Genomic DNA, 25,372 nt, shown 5'->3' on the forward strand with positions numbered 1-25,372 from the left:
CATATTTTCCTTCTTTCATATCTCATCTCTGGCATGTTATTGGGCCTCGACGTCTTCACAGCAGAGTTTCATTAAAGCGGGGACAGTGAGAGCCCAGATGTATCCATCATGGTTTACTGTGGTCTGTGACAGAGACCGTCCCCTCTCAGCAGGACCCCTGAGCCCCCCCCCACCATGGAAACCTGTCACGGACTCCCGATTGATCGGCCAATTATTCACTCACTGTCCAGTGCCTGATGGGATCAAATAGACGGCTGTAGAAACTGGGAAGCCCCGAATGTTAACAGGAGAGCAATATCAACACGGGAGAAGTGAAGGATTAAAACAAGATATCGATTTTTATTTTGTGATTTTTTTCAAATGTTTGTGTCTCGTGATTGAATTCCATTTCTTGTTTGTGTTTTCAACAAGTAATTAGTTCTGTGTACTTGGTTGCCAATTTGCAGCGCGCAGTTTGAGACGATATGACACGTTTTTAATGGCGCTTATCGGGGGAAAATGAAAGTGCAGTTCGGTGCGGGAGGCAGGTGATGAATGGGCACGAGCGATACGCGTGTAGTCACAGAGTGAGAAATGAAGCAATCAAGACACATGAAACAACATTTTCAGAGGAGGGGGGGGGGGGGGGGGGGGGGGGTGAGCTGGATGCTTTAAAGGGGAATTAAGTAAGGTATGACTCAGCAAATAAGGTCGACAGCTCAGAGATCTAACGGCGACCTGAAATAGACACAAATGTAAAAGGCAATTTCACAATGGAATGAGTGAGAGAGCTAATGGAGAGGTAATTAATCACCACACGTATTGGTGGCTTTCTGAATCTTTATCTCTGAGACACAACCTCTACGTTTTGAGGAGTTGCAGTGAGGGGCAAATAACACCGTAACCAGATTAGCTGACTTGTGCTGCGGGCTGAGTCAGCGTGAGAGCCGGACTGCCATTCTCTTGGCAGCAGGTGAAACATTTAAATCTGGCCAAATGGCTGTCATGATGATGAAAACAAACGCCCTCCTTTTGATGCTTCAGTCCTCTTTTATAACCCCCCCCCCCCCATCAGGGACGTCATGTAAATGCTTGACTCAATCCACTGCTTTAGTAAATGTACTCCCAGTCATCTGTGCTGATAAAACCCCATGAAGTCATAATGGCATCACTGGACACCAACGTTCTGAATATCAAATGACCGCTTCAGGGTTTGAAAGTTGTCTCACTGGAGGTTTTGCAGGGAAATCCATTTGTTGATGGATTTGCTCGGGGGGGGGGGTTACATCAAGTTCAACTTTGACACATGAATTTGTGCCTTTGACCAATAGCAAGCTATGCTGACAGTACTGACATTTTCCAAAACAGCTTAGCTTTGCAGCACCGTCGACTCTCATTGAACCAGCTGGTTAAGCTCCACTAAAGAGGCTCGGCTCTTAGACGCTGCTTTGACACTGGATGTTGTGTCACAAATGCACCTTTTGCTTAAACTGTGTGAATTTATTGGGGGGGGGTTGCTGCCCCATTTCCTGGTGTCACTAGGCCTTTGCTATTAATAATATGAAAAGCAAAGCAACTGTTTCTCAAACACTATATCAATACAGGAAAAATAATATGTATATCTGATGTTGTGGTTATGTTTTGGGGCGTTTTTTTGTTCCCGTCACATTTTACTTTCTTTCTTCTTTACATTTGTCATTCACTGCTATTTGAAGTAACGCTCCTCTATTTCTTTAAAAATGCATTTTACACAAATTGGAAAACAATGGAATCTATATATCCAACATTTCCAACAAGTGTTACCAATGTTAGAGAAAAGAAATGAGGCTCCATATGCTGTATTTTAAACTCTGACAAAAACTCTGTGAGGGGGTTTTAATAAGTACTCCGTTGCGATGAGAAGCACATAATTGAATGTTTTTTACAGTATCTGGTTCAATTTGAAATGAGACGCGTAGAATTCAGTGAGTTTGATGAAAAGCCTTGATTTAGTTGCTTTTTCTGACAGAAGTATTCGTCGATGTTTTCAGGGACCTTCGGAAAGTTGAAAATCCGATTAAAAAATGTTTTTACAGCTTCTGGTTGTGAAAAACAGCACATTTGTGGCAACTGTTGACACAGTGACACGGACCTTTATGAAACGGACTAAACGGGTCGCAGGGCTCAGTGGAAAGCAACAGAGAGACAGATGACCTGAGGACAGAGCCACCACACGTCTTACCTGCTAACCTGCCCGGCTACACTCCATGATGAGCTCCCGGTGCAACGAGAGGAGGGCTGAGGCTGAGGGGGAGGGGAGGTCAGCTCACTCTTCATTAGGCTGTAATTGAATTTCCGCAGCCCGCGCGGGGAGGATGTTCAGCCCCCTCGCGCTTCCCTGCATGGGAGTGTTGGCTCACTCCGGCTTCACCAACCTCCCCGATACTTTCAAGGTTGGCTCAGCTAATGTGCTGTACCTTCTCCACGGAGGCCGCCGCCGCTCGCCATCTGTCATCTGCATGTCTGAAACACGTAGGCGCACACGGGTACACGCGCGCCGCACACGCGACGCCGCTGAAAAGAGTGGAGCGAAACACGAGCGACGGTACCGCAACCAGACCGCCTGAGAACAGCTGACACGCTTTGTGGCAGTGACTCAACAGGGACCTGCAGCGCCCTGTTAAAGCTGACCACGCAGACTTGGAAGGGCATTCATCATCCTCATCATCATCCTCATCTTCCAAAAAAGTTTAGAGGTGGAAATCATCAGAAACTCTGCTGCCTCGGATTTTAATTGTAAAATGTTACGTTTCGTTATTTGATTGGTATTTTCCAATTTGGTTGTTTGATTTCTGTCGGATGATGAATGAAAGCTTCATGTTACATGTTTGCTTGTGTTTCATCTGTCCGGTGTTGGATGTGCCTTTTCTATGAGGGAAGCATTCAAATACCATCTTTATTTCTCTAGTGTGAAAAATATCCTGTTGAAACCTCATTTTATAGACCCGACGACTCTTTTGTTTGGATTTTACATTCCTGCTTTTCATTCATGCAGGATGGGGTCGCCCTTCCTTCCAGAGGACTGTTTTCTGTACAGTTGAAGTACTTCTTTTCATGTTCCTGGAAAATACCGGCACTGACAAAGTCCCCACATGTCCTCGGGTGTGCGTGATGGCCATGAACGGTTAAACCTGCTCTACCATGTTAGCTCAATGCTAAGGTATTAAGCTGTTAATCTAGTCACAACAATGGCCACGGTGTGATCTTTTAGTTCGTCACCTCGTCTATCGTTATCTATGGAAGCCCATTCCCGGAGCAAAATAAAATACAAAATCCACCCAAAAAAAAATAAAAAATAAAATATCCACCCAAAAAATAAATAATATATATATATCCACCCAGAACATTTTTTTTTGGTAGCCGGAAAAAAGTTTTAAAAAAAAGATGATGTTTTTTTTTTTGCTAGCAAAATAGATTAGAAGTGCGCATGCGCTTCAGTGACGATCTCCTCACAGGTCCCTTCATCCCCTCGCCAGTCTTTCCATGAAAATGACATGCAATTCTACATATTAATACTTATAATGATATATAACATCTAACATTTACAAAAGTCACCAGTAATAGTTACCTTGTGTAGAATTGCATGTCGTATTTTTTCCGGCAAAAAAAAACATCATAATCTTTTTTTTTACTTTTTTCCAGAACAAATACGACATGCAAGAAAAAGAAAAAAAAACATAATCTTTTTTTTTTTTTTCTGGGAGGATATATATATAATTTGTTTTGGGTGGATATTATTTTATTTTTTTCGGGTGGATTTTTTATTTTATTTTGCTGGTGGAAATGGGCTTCCATAGTTATCTTCTGGTTCAATTCAACTCGTCTTCTTTTTTTTCCCCTCAAGAAACAAAACGACATTTCGTTACAATGAAAGACAAAGTTGCAATATAGCTCGGTGAGTGAACTCTAAAGGTTAATCATCAAAGAAGAAGAAAACAAATAGCTTGTGCACTTCTGGTGTGAGAGGAGGATTTTAGTAGATGTATATGTGGTAGCTGTTGTAATGAGTAGACCACGGGGAGGACAGTTCCTGCAACAGCCAAATTTGGTGTTTTCCAGTCCGTTCAAAATCGTGTCCTTCGAAGTCTTCCTTCTCAAACTTTCCGTCTTTGCGAGCACAGCTATGGCTTTTTCTGAGTTCTTTGTTCGGATGATGTGCGGAAAGAAATGAGTTTTGTGCTCAACACTATTTATCTGCGTTTGGAACATCCTTTCCTTTAATAACTAATCTCCGCCTCGCTCCCCAGCCACGTTCCGGTGAAATGTTGTTTCCTCTTCCAGTAAAGCTGTGTGTTCAGGGCCAAGGGAGGCAAAAAGGCGGCGATTTCACACAAGAAGCTGCACGAATCCGTGGAGCACGATATCACGTCGTTTCTTCCCCCCCCTTCCTTTTTTAATTGGAGTGTACTTTTGAAGATGATAGCTGTTCCCCGGGGAGGCTGACTTCATTAGCACCTGTAAGTGTCCAGGCATGTTAGCGGAGAGGGAGAGATTGAGGGAGAGAGGCACACAGGGGGGAGTTATCTTCAACGGTATTTGCTTGTCAGAAAATAATTTAGACGTGATATCAAAAAACTGAGTGGGATGTTATCTAATCAGTCCCGCCTCCTCTTTCCGACACAAAAACGTGCGCGCCCTCAATTCCTGCGGTGCTCTAAAGTCATCGTCTCCCACCCAGGACCAACCCCGCAGCATGGAAGGTGCTACAGTCTTGTTTTCCATAAAGCGAGGATTATTATTATCATTGCTTCTGTTTTAATTGAAGTTTAGAATGAGAATAGGAGTCTCTCCCCCCGAGGAGCGTCATTAGCGTCGGTAATAGTGGAAGTAACTGGCATCCTGCCAGCTTAATGGGGCCAATCTTAGTACCAAAACAATCATAAAGGCAAGTTAACCATTAGGCACGGGGCAAAAAGAAAAGGGGGAGGGAACGAGCGATGATGGGAGAGGTGGCCAATAAGAGACGGGGTGGTGTTTGAGCTAAAGACTTTATATTGCGTTTTAATAGTCTTCTCTGGAGAGCTGCAGATGACATTTTTTGGCTGTTCAGCTGTAGTTGCAAAAAGCAGCGATAAAGGACGGACGAATGGTGGCTCAGGAAACATTGGAGCATCGCTGTGCGTTAGCTGAATGTACTGATTTTAAGCAGGGGGGGGGGCGATGTTTTATTAATCAGGCTACAGAGTGCCACGCTGAATGATGGCTATGAAGATAGGCTTTAATGCACACCGAGCCACACTTATCTTTCCTCTCTGTGGCCCTTTTCTCCTTCATCTTCTCCTCTGTGTGCTCGTACTCTTCTCCGTTTCTCCTTACCCGTATTCACCTTTTTGTCTTTGTTGATTTTATTCTTATTTTGGATTGGCTCATGCATCTTTTATATAAAAAAAAAAAACGTGTCTCTAGGTAAGAAGAGAGGCCCCAGGCCTGCAGACTCACAAGTGAATCCCTTTGCAGTTTAAGTTGGTCTTCAACCAATCAGATCTTTAGTTTGACATGTTGGGCGTATTCTTTGATGTGCCAGAGCCGTCTAGCTGGCCTACAAGTACGTCAGCATTACGTGCAGCATAATGAAATACATCGAGCATTAGAGTGATTCAGATTGCAGATGGTTTTGGAAATCTCAAATAAGCTTTCTAACATCAAATATGTGGTTTCTCTTCATAACACACATCTTTCCACAGCTATAAAGACACCTTAAGGCGGCTAAAGTAGGTAGAATCCCTCCAAAGTACCAGAAGAGTATAGATACCTGCTCATCCCACAGCACTCAGGAGAGGAGCAGTCAATTGCAATCACTAATGTCAATTATTTACAGGAATCTAAATCAAGAAAGACTTACACAGAAGGGATGCCGTGTATCTTCATGTTGCTTCTTTTGGAATAAGCAGAAGAAAAAGAAGCGGATAGTTTGATGCCTGTCAGAGCCGAGCACCTCCTACCGAGACTCTACGTCACACATTCAGTCATTGTGAGCTCAGCATCAAAACTCTCACCTATATATATGTAACAGCTCTGTAGGAGGGACTTTGCTTTGACATGTTCTGACAGACAAACCGTTCACAATTCACACCTGCATGGGCATTTGAGTTCCTCAAAATTGGGGTCAGAACCACATGTTGGGTCACTTGTTATTCACAAGGGTTGGAAATACATCATCATTTCTTTATGATCCATTGATAACAACTTGATAGCTCTTTTTATTATGTGGCCGTTTGGATTTTGAAACCTAAAAAATTAGATTATGGGCCTTTTTTCTTTTCTTTTTTCGTCCTCTTATAACCGAAGCTTGACGCCATGCATGTGTGAGAAAACTCGAACTCGCGGGTCTGAGCTGGCAGGCTGCTGTTCAGACTCTGACAATGACTCTCAAGTACTAACAATCCCCACAGGGATGTTTTTACAGCGGTACGAGAGCGGCTCGACAGGATGAGGTTTGGAGATTTAGAGCGAACACAACATCAGTGCTGCCGTGTTAACAGTGACTAACAGTGACTCTATCTCTGTTTCTGTTACTCTTCTGTCTTTATGAAGTCTCTGTTGTATCACGTCACTTTATTTTGTGAATGTTACCCTTTATTATCTGCAGGCAAATAGCAAATTCCTCTTAGCACTTCACACCTGGCATTGAGCTTGAGTTTAGTTCTTGCACCATCTTTCTGTGATGCATAACTATACATAGTTTGACATCCTTATGACACTTGGCCCAGAAGGACTCATACAACCTTTTTAACCTTATAGCAGCATTCTAAAGCACACAGATTCTGCATGCACATGGAACAGGACAAGACGTCGACGGCATCGTAAGCATCCTGGTGTCCGTTGGGAGTCCGAAAAACAATTAACCAATCGCGTCCGAGCAGGCTTTGGTAGAACACAGGTAAAGGATCCGTGTGGAGAGCAGAAGAGACGGAACAGACCAGCTATCGTCAGATGATGAGCGGGCTTTCTTATTGCTGTTAAATTAGCTTGTTAACTGGATACCGGTGAAACAATACGGTTGTCGTGCACGTCGCCTCTCAACTCCAACTCCTGCCTTTTACAACTTGCTAATAATAATAGTATACCATGAACCCACCCGGAAGTCTGCCATTTTGAATTAAAAAGTCAATTTATTTGCCTTTTTACAGGCGCTTTACTTTAACAAACCTGCTGAGAACCCCCCCCCCCCCCCCCCCCCGATGTGCTTTAATTGTTCTGTTGGATTTGACTGGTTGAGATTAAGCAGATATTGTACGACCTATATCTTAAATAATAAATGAGTGGGACCTTTTTAATTTCAAATATGCAGCAGAAGTGCAGCGGCGGCCCTGGAGACGTCAGAGTGGCGGTTTGTACTGCGCGCCTCAGCAGTAAATGTGTTGTGCTTGAAGGCAGAGACATGAAATCGTCCGTCCTCTCCTCAAAAACGCTGCTATCATCATTTTACGTTGTGAAGGCAAACTGCACATCTGTAATACATCTCTTATCGTTGCCTCAGTGGCTATTTAAGCTGCATGTATTTGTGTGTGTGACGGGAGAAGAGAAAGAGGGGAGCGTGCTTTCAAAAATCCCCCTCAGACCGGCTTATATCATCACAGACGCTCCCTCGGCTTCCATTTCTTTCTTTATTTCTCTTCTTTTTCTAACGACTGTTGCAAAAAAAAGCCGCTTTCAAATATTCCCCGAGCCTGGCACTCTGCAAAAAAGAAATGCAGGATGTTTGATGAAGTTCACAGGAGCAGCCGAATATTTTGGAGGAATAAATTAGCAGCTTGGCTCTTTGGTGTTTGGTGCCAAGACTTCTGGGAAGTAATCCAGCACCTTGGAAAGACAAGATTTGGATGCCATATTGGATCCGCCATAATTTGAGGTTAATTGAATTGGAAATCCCCTCTGCCGCCGCGCCCAAAATAAATAAATATATACAATTCCCCAGTAGGGGATGAAGAGCTGTGTGTATGACAGAAGGTACATCAGGTATTGGATTACGTATCTCGCCGGTTTCTGAACCAAAATAAACCGATAATGGTAAAGTGTCATCAAAAACCCTCATTGAACACTTGTGGAGCACAGCTGGCCGCACTGTGATGCGTCTTCTTCTTCTTTACGTGGTGTTGGTGTCTGTGACTGAGTTCTAATTAATGACTCAGAGGAAGATGCAACGTGCTGCTGAAGCAGAAACAGATGGAGGGCAGCGAATGTTCGAGTGTTTGGTTAAATGGGGGTCTTAACGGTGGTGACCCGGGCATCGACGTCATCTGAGCCCCTCATCGTGTCCCGGACTTCACATTCTAATAATGACTAATGTGTTTGCCGACGTCAGCCTGCTCTCATTAGGGTGATTTATAGCCTCGCCACTTTTCAGTAAACCAGAGGAGCCATATTCCAATTTATTCCGGTCATATTAACCATTCACAATTAGACGCAGGTAACCTTTCCCGCTCCCCTCTCCTCGGCTGAATGTGCTGGAGATACAAAACAAATGTTCTTTGTTTAATCTCGCTGGCTGTCATTAGGAGTGTTGCGTAAGAATCCTCCCATGTAGGGCAAAAGTGTAGCCTGAATCAATCTCCAGCTGGTTAATAGCCACCGGGCTGATTTATTGTGGTATTATGAAGCTGAAGGCTCGCCCTTTCCTTGAAAGGTGGCACCGACTGTTTGGAGGCCCGCTGCTTCTGTCTCAGTGTCACACATTCATCCTGTGATGAGTTTAACATAGAAGGGTTAGATATTAGTTTTACAGGTGAATTCATTGAATTGAATATACTTGTTCTATTAAAACAAACCGGGGACAAATTATAACGGTAAAAAGATATTATTTATTTTACTTCAATTATATAGGAATTAAATAGAATCAACATTCAAAAGACAACAGTATACATATTTAAAAACGAAACAGTATAACACATCCCATACTGTGGGCAGGTTTCAAGTCTTTAAAAGCACAGTGCAGTCAGAAATATATCCTAATATCCTACCTTACCTCGGCTCACCGTGTCCGTGTGCTGCAGCACACTGGATCTGAAATGAAACGATGAAAAGTGTTGCTGACTCTCAGGTTTAAGGGTCCATCCGTCCATTTCCTGCCGCTTTATCCGGGATCGGGCCACGGTGGCAGCAAGGCTAAGCTAAGCTAGTCCCAGACTCTCCTCTCCCCAGCAACATGTTCCAGCTCCTCCCAGGGGGATCCAGACCCAGATGAGATGTGTAAATCTCTCCAGTGTGTTTTCTGACCAGCTGGGTTTGCCTGGAAAACTCCTAAAGTTAGGACACTTAAAAATCTCCATATATTGGCACGAAAATATATTCTAGTGTCTTGTTAACCATTACTTTATATAGTGCTCACTTTGGGGACTCTTAAAGGCCAACAGTTCCCACAGTATGACGCAGATGTAAACACCCTCCAATCAACACTTAGCCCTCATCTTTATTGTCTTATTACAAATGGGTCACTTTACTTTTTCAACTGCACTGCGTGTTAATGAATAATTTATCTTTGCTTTTGTTAATAAGCCATCATCTATCACAAAGCTATTGGCAGTAGCTTAAACACATGTGACTGGTTCATTTAAGACCTTCAGGATGAACCAGCAGAAGCCTGTGTGACAGTCTGACAGACAGCATTCCTCTCCCTGGTCTTTATTACCGCCCTGTTCTAATTAGTTTTGCTCTGCTTTAATAATGTCTAGTCAGTTCTGCTCTTGCCCAAACGTCTCCGGTTGCGACTGCCTTTTCCGGGGAAGTAATGGTGGGTTTTGGTGCTGTTTGACTTGAGGTGATAGGCTGTTGTTTAATCAGGCTAATTACAAAATAAATCACAGGAGAGGGAAGGGAAATAAGGATGGAGAGAGAGAAAATGGGAGAGACAGATCTGAGGACCTGCCCGCCTTCATGTTTGTTGGTTTTTGGCCGGTCCTGCTGTCTTCGGTGTCTCCGCTGTCCGTCGGAATCAGGAGCGTCACCCCCGAGAGGCAGCTGCTGCCAAACGGCATCAAAACAGGCCAAGGACGAAGCTGAGTGATGGAGCGGAGACGAAGAGAAGGAACAAGGGAGGGACAAAAGAGGAGAGCCGGAATGAAGCAGGAAGGAAACAACAAGAGTGCAGAGGTAAAGGCAGTCCGTCTGTCATTGTAACAGCTGCAGTTTAGCCCGAGAAGGTTTGAAAGGACGGCTGCCTTTCCTCCATCCCCGCCTCTGATATTCAGAATCCAATTAGGTGGTTGTGTTGGAGGGGGGGGTTGCTCAGTGACAGGGGCCCATTTGTAAGACATGCTATCAATGAGGAACACCAACAGAGGCAATCTTTTATTAATGTCTGCCTGTATTCTGCAAATAATGGACCTTTTTTTTGTGAGGCCTTACACACTTTCTTTGTGTAGAAGTTTAAAAGCAGGTGCAGAAGTATATATATTTTCCTGTCAGAATTGAGTTACAGGGTGAAGGCTTCCATTGCATTACACAATTGGGCTGCTGATAGTGTGTGTGTGTGTGTGTGTGTGTGTGTGTGTGTGTGTGTGTGTGTGTGTGTGTGTGTGTGTGTGTGTGTGTGTGTGTGTGTGTGTGTGTGTGTGTGTGTGTGTAAGCTGGTATTTTGGTCAAGGAGAACAATTTATCTGCCCGAGGTTATTGGACGGTACGACATCGCCAGATTTAAAAGCAACACACAGGATTTGAAAATGCTTCAACTTCCAATACTGATGACATGAATTTGAAGACCAAGAAGTAGTAGTAGTAGTAGTAGTAGTAGTAGTAGTAGTAGTAGTAGTAGTAGTAGTAGTAGTATTATGGTGCTAAAGCATGTCGGGCTGGGGATCCAAAAGGGTTCTCACTGAAGGACCGAGGCTCCATCCAAAGATGTTTGCTTCTGAAGGACCCATTTATGAAGATCAAGGGTTCTTTGTTAGACTAATGGTCCCTTTTCAAAAGCCCTTTTCATCAAACGAGTCCTTTTTTGGAAGAAGGAGTTCTCCAGAGATTTTTGGGAGCATTGGTGTGAAAAGATCCAGCCCAGCCCACTCACCCAAAAAACTGTGATGGTGAACCATGACTGCACCGGCCCTTCAGGAGCCTCGTGGAGCCCCAAGGCTGCTGAAAGTGGGTCCCATGGGACCAGGCTAAACTGTGACACTCTAAGCATGGTTAGAAGCATTGGTAGAACCCCGTAGAGGAAGGTTCCTCTGCAGAGGCTTTCATGGGGGGTTCTGGGTTGAACTGTTCACAGGTGGTTCTCGGTACAACTCTCTATGTTGGGTTCTAGATAGAACCCTCTTTAAAAGTTCTTGGTGGAACATTTATTAAAGGTTCTACCAGGAACCAATCAGGATTCTCCTATGGGGACCATCCCTTTTCTTTTATTATGTATTTATTAGGAGTGCAGTGCCGATACGATCTCAGTTTTGAAACTGTAATCGAAACCATACATTTCCCGATAACCCTCTGATAGGAATGCAAACGTATCTCTAAAAAGTTCTGCTTTTAATTCAACAAAGGAACCTTATTATATATTCAATGGTGCATAAACAAGAAGTATTCGGCTCATAGTTGAGTCCATATTTTACTTTAATGAGAACCATGCAATCAAAGAATCTGACCGTTTGATGCCAGCCGCCTCCTTAGTTTAGCTGCTTAGTTTCTCTCACTTCTCGTCTATATGGGATCATGGTGATGTTAATATTTTGACACCGTAGACACTCAACAACTGAGCCAAGAGAGCCTAATATTGCTGTTTGGCACAACCAGACTACACCAAATGCATAAAAACGGTTTGTCAGCAGTTATTAGATTCTGATTCCAAGGAAAGCGGGAAAAACTGTAAAATTCCACAAAACTACTGAAACTACAATCTATTTTTCATGATTTTCTTCTGACTAGCTAATGTAATGTATTTCTTTTTCACTCCCATTCACTCAGCCTCCTCTGAAACTGTTTGGAGCCCCCCTGGGGAGGGAGGCCTAGTCTTGCACTTTCTCTGTTGTAGACAAACCGCTTCGGTTAAATGAAACGGTTTTGTGTTCCAGACAGGCCGATAAAGGAACACTGCTGAGTCACGTCTCATTATCACACTATGGGCGTCTTATTTTTCACATGCCTCTGTTGTGTGTGTGTGTGTGTGTGTGTGTGTGTGTGTGTGTGTGTGTGTGTGTGTGTGTGTGTGTGTGTGTGTGTGTTTTTGTGTGTGTGTGTGTGTGTGTGTGTGTGTGTGTGTGTGTGTGTGTGTGTGTGTGTCAAGATGGTCTGAAACAGAGATTGATAAAATCATTGCCTTTATCACAGTAATGTTTTTTTCTCCCAAACAATAAATAAATAAAGTGCTAATACCGCTTTAGTCGTCGGGGGAAACAAAACCCGCTGGACCGGGGTTGATGATCAGTTTCACGGTGTCTCGGCTTTGGAAACACAGCAACAGCAGCGAGACAGCGAATGATGCATGGCCTCGAGTCCGGCTTCCATTTTTTTTTTTATTGACCTGTCAGAACTGACTTGACGTTTGAGCAGAAAGATTTACAGGCTCCGTTTAGGGGCAGGATTGATTTCCTTCAAAGGCAGCTCTGAGGAGAGGTGGGAGGAGCGTGTGTAGTATGTATCACCGTTTCTTTGATTGATTAAAAGCCTTCTTTCAGTTTTTGGTTTGACTTTTCTCGCTGCATCTCTACATTTTGTCACCTTGCGGCGTATTCGCTGTTCAAGCAGAAGCAGCGGGACATTTATCGGCTCCTGCAGCTCGAGAAAGACTTGAAATCACTAGTGGTCTGAACCGACTACCATGCCTTGCACCAATATCTCTTTCTGCAAGAGTTTTTGAAATTATGTCATAAAAATTCTTGCGTTGTGTTATTTTCTCGCTGACAATAAACTGAAGTGATAATTTGTCGCCGCAGTATTTGTAACCCCCTCATAGGCCGTTATGAGTTCTGTCTGCTCACTGAAACACCAAAAGGTTCTATGAAGGGCTGATTTAATGTCATTCCTCTCGGTTGGATTCTCTCTCTGTAGGGTAACATTCTGTCTAATGACAATAGTAAAGATGTAAAAACCCCAAAAAAGAATCTGAGCGCAGAAAAGTAAGTGATCTTTTTATTCCCAGCGTGGGTGAGAGTGTGATGTGGGCCTACAGGGAAACGTTTCAGTCGGCAGCATGTGGCCGAGGCAGATGTCTCGTTTGATGGCGGCTGCTAATGGTTCTTCGTTTGATCTCCTTTTGTAAGAGAGCGGGGAAGTGAGGTTTTTGCCATTTTGTCGAGAACTTTCTGAAGCCCTGCTCTTTCATGTCACCACGGCCCATTTTACCCGATGACTCTATTGTGCTCAGTTTCACAATATTCCGGTTGCGATCACCGTTCTGATCACCTGCCGTCTACTGTCTCCGTCTCCACAGAGCACCTGAAGGTGGCCCTCAAGGAGTACATGGTGAGGTTGCCCAAGGTTCGCATCCTGAGGACCAAGAAGAGGGAGGGGCTTATCAGGACTCGCCTGCTGGGAGCCGGCGCCGCCAAAGGAGAAGTCATCACCTTCCTGGACTCCCACTGCGAGTCCAATGTCAACTGGCTGCCTCCGCTGCTGGGTGAGGAACACAAAAGCACGCAGCTCATCGGCATTACACGTCCACACTTTCGCACTGACATGAATCCTTATTGTAACCGTGTGATGAGTTGCTGAAAATTTCCATCTTCTTTTGCTAAAAAGTCCTGATAAACGATAAAGTACAAGAAAGCTAATCTGATGGTCTTCATACCTCGCTAGGTGAAATGTAGAGTGTGTTCCTAATGTTACGTTGGCCTTCTGAAGTTTACATCTGTGGCCATTAACTGTCTACCAACCCGTCTTGCCTGCGTCCGTGTCTCTCAGACCGAATCGCCCAGAACAGGAAGACCATCGTGTGTCCGATGATCGACGTGATCGACCACGACAACTTCGGCTACGAGACGCAGGCGGGGGACGCCATGCGGGGGGCGTTCGACTGGGAAATGTACTACAAGCGGATACCCATCCCTCCGGAGCTGCAGAAGGACGACCCCAGCGAACCCTTCGAGTGAGTTTCAGATCATTCTTTTTGACATTTTGGACTTCTTGCTAGAGGATTTTTATCCTGATTATCTAATTGTGTCCGCTGCCCTGTTTCCACATTCATACACACATCAATTATTAAACTTTGCGTGCTGCTGCACAGGACGGGCAATGACAGGGCTGCAGTTTGGGGCTTAATAGCGTCCATAGCATGAGACTACATCTACGCTGAGCCGACGGGCGATCGGAAAAATGCTCATTTTTTGTCTCCTTTTTGTCCGTCTGTCCACACTGAGCTGTAATCTTCAGTAAGTGACCGTAGTCTTCCTCTCTCGGGCAACACATTCTACGAACACCAGGTTAAATGCAAATCTGTAACATTTTTTTGGGGGGTTGTAGTGTTTTAGGGAGGATTCCTTGGTTCTCTACACATTTGTTTCTTCTTCCTCTTCTTCGGGCAGAAGGATTACGGAGTCTGGCCAATGATTGGATGTTATTGTTCAGATCAATCAGCGTAAGATGGTGATACAAACTTATTGGGTTATTGATTGTGTGTAATGATGTCAAGCTAATTTCATTTTAATTTGAAAAAAATGAACACATTTGTTGTTGAGGGTTATTGGAAATACATTAATATTAACTGAGTGTGAAAATGGATTATTGACCCGGAAAACAGTAGTTTGATTTCAGCGAGACGGTGAGATGCAGTCAAATAAACGCTGAAGGGAAATGTGTTGTGGTCAGAAGTCGTCATTTATTGTGCAAAATGCAAACTTGCTGTTTCCAGTCTCTCACATGTGAGCATTTGCTGCTTTTCTCTGTTTCATGTCATTGTTAAATGGATATTATGGGCTTCGGTCTTGTATTTTATTTTATTTTATTTTATCACAATTTGTGACATTCTACACTCAAAATGATGAATAAATTAATTGCAAAAAACATAATCACTAACTCCAACATTAATCCATTGCAAACAGGACCAACAGCTTTCCTCCACAAAGCAGCACTTTCATGGCAGGTGACCTTTAAGTAATGGAAGCCAGAATAAATAAACTATTCCCAGAGACACATTTTGCCATTTGTACGGCCCAAAAAACTGCATGTAATGCCAGACACTCCATTTGTGAGCCCCGGGGGATTAGTCAGACAACGGCTCTCTATGTCTGGATGCCAAAGACTATTTGGGTGTCCTGGGAAATAGGTATCATCAGGCAGGGCAAGGCTGTGTGGTGCAGGAAGATAAGAGACTAAAGAAGAAGAAGAAGAAGTGAGCTGCAGAACAATTGGAATCAATCCTCATTTCGTGAATTAGTCTGCTCCTCTTGCCCAATGAAATGACCTTCATCAGTGCAAATCCAATTTGAGTCGCAAAGATTTTCATTTTCATTCTGATAGACATTGACGCAGCGGAGAATGAGGCACGGTGGGACGGCAAAATCCATCTCGGAGGTGCGTGTGTGCGTGTGTGCGTGTGTGCGTGTGTGTGTGTGGGAGTACGATTTTACCCCCGTTCTCATGCCTCTGTCACTGTCTCTTTTGTCAATGCCATCACCTCTCTCTCTCTCTCTCTCTCTCTCTCTCTCTCTCTCTCTCTCTCTCTCTCTCTCTCTCTCTCTCTCTCTCTCTCTCTCTCTCTCTCTCTCTCTCTCGTCCCTCGTCCTTCCTCTGGGCTTCAATGTTTCATTTAGCAATAAGCTGCAAGGTCAAGAGACTGAAATAGAGAATATCAACTGGAGCATTTCTAATTAGTCTAAATTGTGAGCTGGACTGTTCGCGGTGCATTGAGTTGAATCTTTGTCTCCTTCAGTGACTTCGACCAGCAGGGATTTGTGTCCAGCGAACAAGAATAATGAATACCTGGCTGCTGCCGGACAATGTTGTCAAAACACAAGCAGATCCTCAACAATCGTGTCAAAGTAACATAGAATAACATTGACAATAAATACATTTAGAATTTAAATTAAGAGCTTGAAGACATTGAACCCAGACGGATGTTTTCTCAGGACAGAGATGGCGACTTCACTTCTTTAGTATGCCGAACTGTACAGTGCATCAGTTAAATGAGGACATGTGAGTAAAATATAGCCTAAATATAAGCAATAGTATATGGTATTGTGTCTTTCTAGTTGTTTAAGAGCTGTTGTGCTGAGTTCAGTCTCTGCTGGTCGATGGGGATTCAGTAGAAGTCTGCAGTTGTGCTTTCCAAGTTCAATTTCACAGTGTTTCCAAAGTGACTTCCTTCTCTGAAAAGCCAAAACGTAACATCATAATGGTTAAGAAGGAGGACAAGAGTTACGTTTTGTGTATGGAGTAGGGCTGCAACTAACGATTATTTTAATAATCGATTAATCTGTCGATTATTTGTTCGATTAATCGATGAATCGGATACAAAAAACAAAAAAGCATTCATTTCCAACCCTTTAATCAAAAACAGAGCTGACAGTGCACATTCACAGAGCAACACAGCTGTTAAAGTCATTATTTAAAAAAATTAATGGACTAATATCAGGATACTGTCAGAAGAATTGAGTCTGTGCACCGACGCCCTGATCAACAGGATAGAGAGCACAGGACCAAGTGAAAATATGTTGAACATGTTCTATTATTAGATATTTATCTCCTATAGGCTTTAAAGTTGGCTGGTAAATCTTGGTGGTTTCATCATTTTGTCAAAAATTGTCACATAAAACACAAACCTCGTGAAAACAAAATGGAAAAGAAGTCGTTTGGACTATTCCTCCGCGGACAAAGAATATTAGATCAGAGACAAACACAAATAAATCTGGATTTAATGTTATTATTGCTGTCCTTACTGCATTTGTCATGTCATGTCTGCTTCACTGTACTCCGTCTATCCGCCGCTATATCTACTCTAACATCTTCACTTTGCTTTAAAATAAAAACCCACAATGGCACAAAGAAGCACCGTGAACAGCGGTATAGCGTCCACAACCTTCTGCAGACAACAACGCAATGTGTCGCGTACCTGCCGGTGATGACGCAGGTGTGTGAGATGTTGATTTCCGGGTCAGGGTTAGGTTTCGGCTTTTCTATAAAGTACAACTGTAGAGTGTGTATTGTCCTTTGTCTCTGACTCCCTCGGTGATCTTCAGACGACCGGGACTCTCAGCCTCTGTTACTGTCACCCTGACAACCATGCAGCGCTCCATGGCAACAACCAACAATCCCCCGTAACAGTAAATGCAACAGAGTCGATCATCTCGTGTGCATTTCAGGTTGTGATGATATCAAGATGAGCCTTAAATGTCACCGTGTCCCACACTTGTGTTACGCTTCCTGACGCCCCTTCCTCTAGCTGTCCGTCCGTCCGTCCGGTCCTTTCTCTTCAACGCAACATCTCAGGAACACCTCGAGGGAACCGCTTCATATTTGACACTAATCCCCATTTGGACTCGAGGATGAGCTGATGAGAATTTGGCGATCAAAGGTCAAATCATTGACACTGTAACTCAAGAATCGATATCGATCGGATGAAATGATGACGTGATGAAACATTAGACGGACTAGGATGTAAATTCCCCCCCAAAAAGTGGTCGCCAGAGGTTTTTGTCTGCTTGTGTTTTTGTTCGGTGTGAGCTCTGAGAAATGAGAAAAAGATGGAGTCTCATTGTCTTGTTCCTTGTGTGTCCCTGCTTGGGAGTGACTTGTGTGATCGTCCGTGTCCCCGCAGGTCGCCGGTGATGGCGGGCGGACTGTTCGCTGTGGACAGGAAGTGGTTCTGGGAGCTGGGAGGATACGACACAGGGCTGGAGATCTGGGGAGGAGAACAGTACGAGATCTCCTTCAAGGTAAAAAACACAAACACACAAACACCACCTCACAGGGAGCATCTGTGCAACGATGAGTGTAGAACGTGTGTCATAGCGTCACTTAAACGCCTCCGTGAGGATGTAGAATGTGCGTCTCTAGTTCCATAAAGTGAGAGGGTCCTTCCATGTTTCATGTCGGGAGTCAGTCTGTGTGTATTTGTACTGGATATGGCATACTATTATGGGATACATGTAGAATATAATGAGCACTATGAACTATGTGTTCTTCTGTTATCAACATGAGCAATATTTAACTTTCTTTATTGTAAGTTACATTGACTGATGTATGAATTGATTAGATTTTGATCACCATCACGCTCGTATCTTGTGCGTGCCTAGTCTGCATACAGCAGCACTGATAGCAGCAGTTCTAATTAAGATAGGTATAGAGAGAAAGATTTATTTAGCTATTATGGGATACATTATTTTCTTGGCGCTGTAATAATAGTTGTTATTTTAAATACTGTGCTCATATTGTGCAGTTTTTAGTTACAGTACGTCACAGAATGGGACTGGCAGGGTCGTTGCATCTTGTCCTCGTTTTACCCAGAGATCCTACTTTAACGAGCAATTTCTCATTTAGAGCTGAGAGACGCATCGGAACGCATCTACATTGTGACATTGCATTGCTTTTTAAGGAGGAAAGAGTGTTCCACGTGTTCCTCCTAATGATTCATTTGTTTATTCACAGCTCTTCAACTAAATAGCTAAAGAAAAAAGAGATGAGACGATCCTCATTACGGTTTCCACTCTGGTTTCAGTCGTTTGAGCTGAACATACTCTGCTGCGTGGAGGACTCTCTACATTAATCATACTCAGAATACCATATTAGATCATGCTTTTGTCTGGTGCTTCAGCATGAATTATTCTATCGCGCAGCCGTAACTGCCCGCGACTTGGCCAGCATGTTAAGAACTAGTCTCCCCCCTCTGCTGCCTCCGTCAGCGGGCTCTGGACGGACAAAACGGCCCGTCACAATAATTGAATTCCGGTTGGAACGGCTAAGGACTTTTGTCGTCTCACTCAATTAAGCACAAAGGCCACTGCTGGGTAATTTGATTTGATTGGACATTTCTGTTATGTTCACCTTCTGCTGCTTCGTCATGTTAATTTATTCACATTGTGTTACTCTGTTTTGCTAATTCCCTTCGCCAGGGAGGTTATGTGCAGGATTTCATGAAAAACAACTCGTTTTTCATGAAACTTGGGTAGAAGGGTGTAGCATGGGCCAAGGAAGAAACTTCTAACATTTTGGACATCGCCCATTCTTGTTCACATTCGTTAAAGGTGCGATGCATGACATCAAGAGTCTGGGCCGGCTCTCACACCTCTGACATCACGAGCAAATGTGGAGGTGTCTGAGATGAAATGACGGCAGTGCTAGCTGCACGAATGGTGCTAACAGCGTTAACAATGCAGACAACGGCAACAGTGTTGACAGAGCTAACAGTGTCAACCTGGGGGGGGGCTGGGAACTACGCTTCCGGGCCAGGCGGCAACCTCCGGTTCTGCCGAGGGAAGCTGATGCGGAAGTGTCTTAAAACGTGAATTCTCTCTAGTGTCCAGCAGGGGGCGACTCCTCTGGTTGTATAGAAGTCTATGAGAAAATGACTCTACTTCTCTCTTGATTTATTACCTCAGTAAACATTGTAAACATGAGTTTATGGACTCAATCTCTAGTTTCAAGTCTTCTTCAATACAGCATGATGTTCATTTAGTAAATGATGGTCCATTTAGAGTCAAACAGACCATAAAGCAGGGGATGCTTTAGGGGCGGGGCTACACAGTGATTGACAGGTCGCGTATACAGCGTCTCTACGTCACTCCTCCGCATTCCAAATATGGTCACTTTCATTCATTGGTTGCAAAAAGCCAACATGGTCGTCGGCCGTAATCCAAGATGGCGACGGCCAAATCGTAGAATTTAAGGCTTCAAAACATCCGTCCACAAACCAATGGGTGACGTCACGATGACCTCGTCCACTTCTTATACACAGTCAATGCTGCAAATGAGCGCAGTGCAGACAGTCAGAAATGTATGTAAATGATTTGGATGCTGTTTTGGGTCAAATGAGTGGAATATTATCGAGCACCGTCTCGATTGCATTTAATAACTTGTCTTTGAGAAGAGCTGTGAGGCGTCCCGTGTCTTCATGCTGCGGTTTCAGCCTTCATAATTCGAGGCGAGCGGATTGTCGAGGTTCGAAGCGAGCGGTAATACTTTCAAATTAATCCGACCGGCGCTGAACTCAAACTCTCGATCCCGCCTGCAGCGAGGCGCCCCTGTTATTAAGCTCAAGTGTTTCACTCTGGGATGAAGACGGTGGGAGGGAATCGGCACAGCAGGTCAGACCTTCGCCGACAGCGAGATGTGGAGGGGAGTGGATTCAATCTGTTATTTCCCCCCGAACCTGTTTGTCCAAGCCGGACTGTGGCGCAACAAACATGACAAGGAGTAATTGAATTGAAATGGAAGCCAGCTGATGTCCACTCTGGAGGATCAGGAAGGGGGAGTGATGCAGAATAACAACAGACTTACTGGAAATAATCAAGTCCAAAAGGAAAGTCCATCAGGGAACGAACACTTTTTCACATTATTGACTCACTGAGCTTCTGGCGGCCGGTCTGCGTCCTCGAGAAAGACGCCAAACTCCAAACCTGTTAGCACAACACAACTAGAACTTATAGATTTTAGTGACGACAGGAGTAGGAGTAGCATTGCGAGATGTGGGAGCCGGCGGAGGACAGAGCTGTAAGGTGGCAAAATAGGTCAAGATAAGAATGAACAACCCAGAACTCCTGCATCACAGTTTTAACCATCGGATAGGATTCTCTTGAATCATAGATGATACGCTGATGCACAATCAGTTGAAAAAGGGGGTCAAGTTGGTGATTTCCATTTATGTCTTTAGGATCTATTACCTAGAATTATAATGATTATTAGATTCACGGACAATCATTTACGTTCTTTATCAAGTCAGGAAGCCAAACATTCACAGGTTCCAGGTTGTGTTGTGCAGCGTTTGACTCTGTGACGTCGGCTCCATGGACTTTGGTTTTATGTCCGACATGACTAAGCATTACAATAAAGGCATTTGATTTGTTTAGGGCCTTGTATCTTTCTTGTGGTTCTCTTGTCTACATGTATCCTTCATGCATCAAAAGAGCCAAACTAACTCTTACTGGGTGCAGGAAGCGCTTCCTGCACCCAAACATGCTTTTGATGATTTCACTGACAATTTTCAACGATTACAATTAATTGATCAAAACTAAAAAAAGGCTTTCGCTGTGTCACACTTTCAAAGATTTCTGCGGTACAAAGAGTACAGCTGTGCCCTGGCGAGTGTTTCTTTAGATGCTGAAAGAGGAAATTCTAAATATCTATTGAATTGTTTTATCTGCAACAAACTTTTCCCGTCTGACCTTATCACCTCAGGCTGTTCTTACTAAGTTTAAAGTTATACATCACCCAAAATCTGTCTTTGAAATGTGGAGCTATGAAGCGGCGCTGCCTTTCAGAAGTGAGCGTAACAAATCCAATTTCAGCCTTTGTCATTTAGCTAAGCGTGATTGACTCGTTCCCTTTGATGTCTTCTGCTCTCTCTGGTCTCTCCGCAATCTACAAACACATGAACTTTGGAGTCATTTTGCAGAGTTGTTGTGAACGGTGTTCTCACTCCTGCACCCTCCATAAAAGAAGATTAACATCTGCAATTATTCCAGCTTTTTATCTCACCTAACATGATATTGATGTGGTCTTAAACACGAGTCTGGCTGTACATCTCTACTCTGACATTGTTTTCCTTTGTATGCTTCTCTGCTAAGATCAACGAACCTGTCCGTACAGAATACATCGCTTCATGTCTCTCTGACGTCCTCCCACTGCTTCCATCTTTGCCTTTCTTTACATCCTAACCTTGTTGGATCCGCATTGCTGTTTCTTCACGTCGTCTTCCCACGCTTTTGCCTTTTTCCACACTTTGTTTCATCTCTGTTGATTTGTTGGCCTCGTCGGATATTCACACTGTTCAGCTACACAAACACCAGCGCAGCCCAACCTTGACCCGATGGCGTCTTTTATCACTGCTGAATCTCTCTCTCTCTCTCTCTCTCTCTCTCTCTCTCTCTCTCTCTCTCTCTCTCTCTCTCTCTCTCTCTCTCTCTCTCTCTCTCTCTCTCTCTCTCTCTCTGTGTGTCTGTAGGTGTGGATGTGTGGTGGCCGGATGGAGGACATCCCCTGCTCCAGGGTAGGACACATCTACAGGAAGTACGTCCCCTACAAAGTTCCTGGTGGGGTCAGCCTGGCCAGGGTGAGTCTCAGATCGTTTTAAAGCGTGTTAATGTGGACGTGCAAGGATGTCCGGTTGATTGCCTCACCTGTTTATGTTTCAGAAAAATCAGTTCCTAATCTGAAGCGTGGATAGCGAGGTCTGTGGATCAGCCTGAGGAGAAAGGACGTGTTTTGAGTCCTTTCAAAATGTGTGTTCCGGCTACTTAAAGCATCACTAATTGCGCTCACCTTAGAGTAAAACGACTGCGTATCAGAAAGAGGTTTGAATCTCTGCTGGCCTCGCGATTTGATTAGGATTCACTAGCCAACCTGTAGCCCGCTCCTCATCTTTGCTGCAGGCTAATCTGCACGGGGGCCACGTTAGCCCGCTACTAGCATAACAACCAAATCCCAGACCGAGCGGTCTGGTGGTCTGAGTTGCATTGTGGGTACAAATCAAACCCCTGCGTCCTCAATATACAACTTAAAGTTTTTCAAATAGTGAGCTCGAGATTCTTTTATTCAACGTGAGCTCCGGCACCTCGACACAACACGAGGAATTTTTTTAAAAAAGTGTTCATCTGTCCTGGAGCTGAGCATTCATTATGCATGAGTCAGCCTCAGTCTGACACCTGGCTCTGTTTGGCTTGGCTGAATGTGTAATTAAACCTCTTGGTCTCTGTTTTTTTGCCTCGTGACCATTAGCCCCTCACCGAGGCTGCACTGAATGCTGATGTCAAACAGGCAGCCGGTTTAATAACACTGCAAAACGTCCTCTAGCCGAGGCCGTGAGGGGGTGTGACACGTCCCCTGGTGTCCTTCTCCGGTTCTTTGGTATTTGTCAGGAGTGAGGATGAGACTACACCAAACAACAGACAGACACAGTTGGTGATGTAGTGGAGCATTTAGCAGCTGAAGAGACAGAAACGGAGCTAACAGTGACTGACATTCATAAGGTGGAGACAAACACCACTCAATGAATGATGAAGTTGCTCCAGAACCTCTGGATGTGTGAAGAAGGAGCTGTTAAATGATGAGATGTCTAGTTTGTGTTCATAACTTCTTTCCGCTGCCAAGTGACCAAAAACATCTGTTGTTGTAAGTTTAATATGATGAAATTGATGGGACGATGACATTAGCATTATCTTAACTTGACCGGAGACGACTGCTTTTTAACAGAACGGTTGAAAGACCTGGACGTTCACCTGGAAGGCAAAAAAAAAAACCCTGAGACCAGGTTTCAAAGAAGTCGTTTCCTGGGAATATACTTTAGCACTTCAAAAGGTTTCTAGTCCCTACGGACAGTTCCTGCAGTTTAAAATGGGCTTATGGAAAAATGTAGCAGCCAGTGTTTTTGAAGGTAGTGTTCAATCAGATTTATTGCTCAGATTCCCTGAAGTCTGTTTTTGGTTTCTTTTGTGAGTTGATGTCCAGTGGAAGCCAGCGAATCCCTCTGCACATGATAGCGAGCATGAGGACTAAATAGGCTTTTGTGTGGAGCGATGGCTGCTGCTGCTGTGTGAAGTTGTGCGTGGATGCGGACTCGGGGAGCCCAGGAGTTGTGGGATCGTGATGTGAATGGAGTGATGCCCGCCATCGCCAAATATGCGCCACATATGCACCAAAATAAATCCTATGTCTGCGGTGTTAATCTAGCCTAAAAGTCAGCGCCTGTTGTCCGCTGCTGCATTGACTACGGATAACTACTTTATGGTTCTGCTGTGGTACTTTTTGAATAGTTTGGTTGGTGTTAGGATTAGCTCACGGTTCCCCAAGAGAAGCGTGAGTCTCGGTCAACATTCTTTGCCTGAGGTGAAAAACCCCCCATGCATTCTGTTTCTCTGTGCTGCCTCACGATCGAAACACTGTGGATCTTGTGGGCGTTTCTCATCCATTTAAACAATTCATGGTGAGAAAAACAACAACATTCTTTCACTTAGTGTGCATAGAGGACATTAAAGATACCAAAGTTGTTTTACAAAACACTGCTAGAGCCAGCGAGTCCCCTCAGGAGGTCCAGATAATACCAACAAAGGCCTTCCAGACACGTTCACAGACAATCCAGTGTGTGTGTGTGTGTGTGTGTGTGTGTGTGTGTGTGTGTGCGCGCATCAGCCATTCCACATCTGTGAGTAGAGGGAGGGAGTCCAGTCAACATGGAGGGAGATGGAACCACTGAACTCCACTTCACCTGGAGAGCCCAGGTTTCCGCTGCAGGCGACGAGCTCTGCAGCGGAGAGTTTGTGTGAATGTGTATTTGTAGCTTGAGGAATTATTTATTTTTTCTGGACGATTTGTATTTATTCTTTCCCAGGGAGGCTCGCTGAACCTGTATTCTCATTCACTCCGACGTCCGTCGCTCCGAGGCCGGGACCATCTGTATTCTCAGACATGCTTCCGTCCCTCGGAGACCGACCGGCTCCATGTCTTGTTTTTTTTATACTGCTTCGCCCCTCAGAGGCTTCCGGTGGATGGATTTCCCATTACTCCAGTGTAAATCTTTCATGTTTGCAATTGTCTGAGCTTAAAGAGCCTGTTGGAGAAGCTGTCTGCCCTGCAGCCATCATTGCTTACACTTTCAGCCACCTGCTCATCTTTTTCTTTATCTTATTTTTTTATTCTGAAATGAGATGCTTTCATAATCTTTCGTGCACATTTTGTCGAACATAAAACTGCCTGAAATTTCAGAGCTTTTTGCCGTTAATTCCAAGTCGCCTGCTTCGCAGTCTCGTGAGAAACACTTATGAGACGATATAAATGCAGTCATAAAAAGACAATGAAAGATGAAGATAGAGCCCAAAACGTGCACCTAAAAAAAAACCTAAATCAGCTCCCATGCAAGCGTTTTGGGACAGCTGTGGTCTTAGACGAGCGTTCTGCATACCCCTGTATTATGTATGTATGCACAAGAAGGCCGGTTCCAGGATATTTCCGTCTTGACACTTTTGTTCTCATTTTGTTCCCTATTTCTTAAAGTTTAAGTGATTCCTCTTTTACTCTCACGCTCTGCACAGTTTACAGTCTTTCCTCGGCACATTATTTTCCCCGGGATGTGGTCTCGTCAAAGGCTTTAACACCACATCTGCAGGTGGCTCAGCGGTAAAACGTCTTCTATCATCATTACTGCCGAAACTGATACGACATAGTGCTTCTATAAAAATAAAAAAAAGTACACTGTCACACATATATATTCTGTATCTGCTTTATTGGAACTATACGACGCTAACGGGGAGTGAAACGTCACATCAAACACACAGAATTTCACACA

At 44.1% G+C, this 25,372-nt stretch overlaps 1 protein-coding gene across 1 annotated transcript in view; it reads left to right on the forward strand.

The window, feature by feature from the left end:
- The window catches only part of LOC306705260 (polypeptide N-acetylgalactosaminyltransferase 10-like), a 66,461-nt gene that overhangs the window by 35,532 nt on the left and 5,557 nt on the right, over nucleotides 1-25,372 (forward strand). The window contains exons 5-8 of the mRNA XM_079171966.1: nucleotides 13,376-13,561; nucleotides 13,846-14,029; nucleotides 17,696-17,813; nucleotides 22,037-22,144. Of these exons, the coding sequence (XP_079028092.1) occupies nucleotides 13,376-13,561; nucleotides 13,846-14,029; nucleotides 17,696-17,813; nucleotides 22,037-22,144 (596 nt within the window). The remainder of the gene's footprint in view (nucleotides 1-13,375; nucleotides 13,562-13,845; nucleotides 14,030-17,695; nucleotides 17,814-22,036; nucleotides 22,145-25,372) is intronic.

This window comes from Pholis gunnellus (assembly GCF_910591455.1).
Source record: "Pholis gunnellus genome assembly, chromosome: 13".
In the NCBI taxonomy this organism is placed as follows: Eukaryota; Metazoa; Chordata; class Actinopteri; order Perciformes; family Pholidae; genus Pholis; species Pholis gunnellus.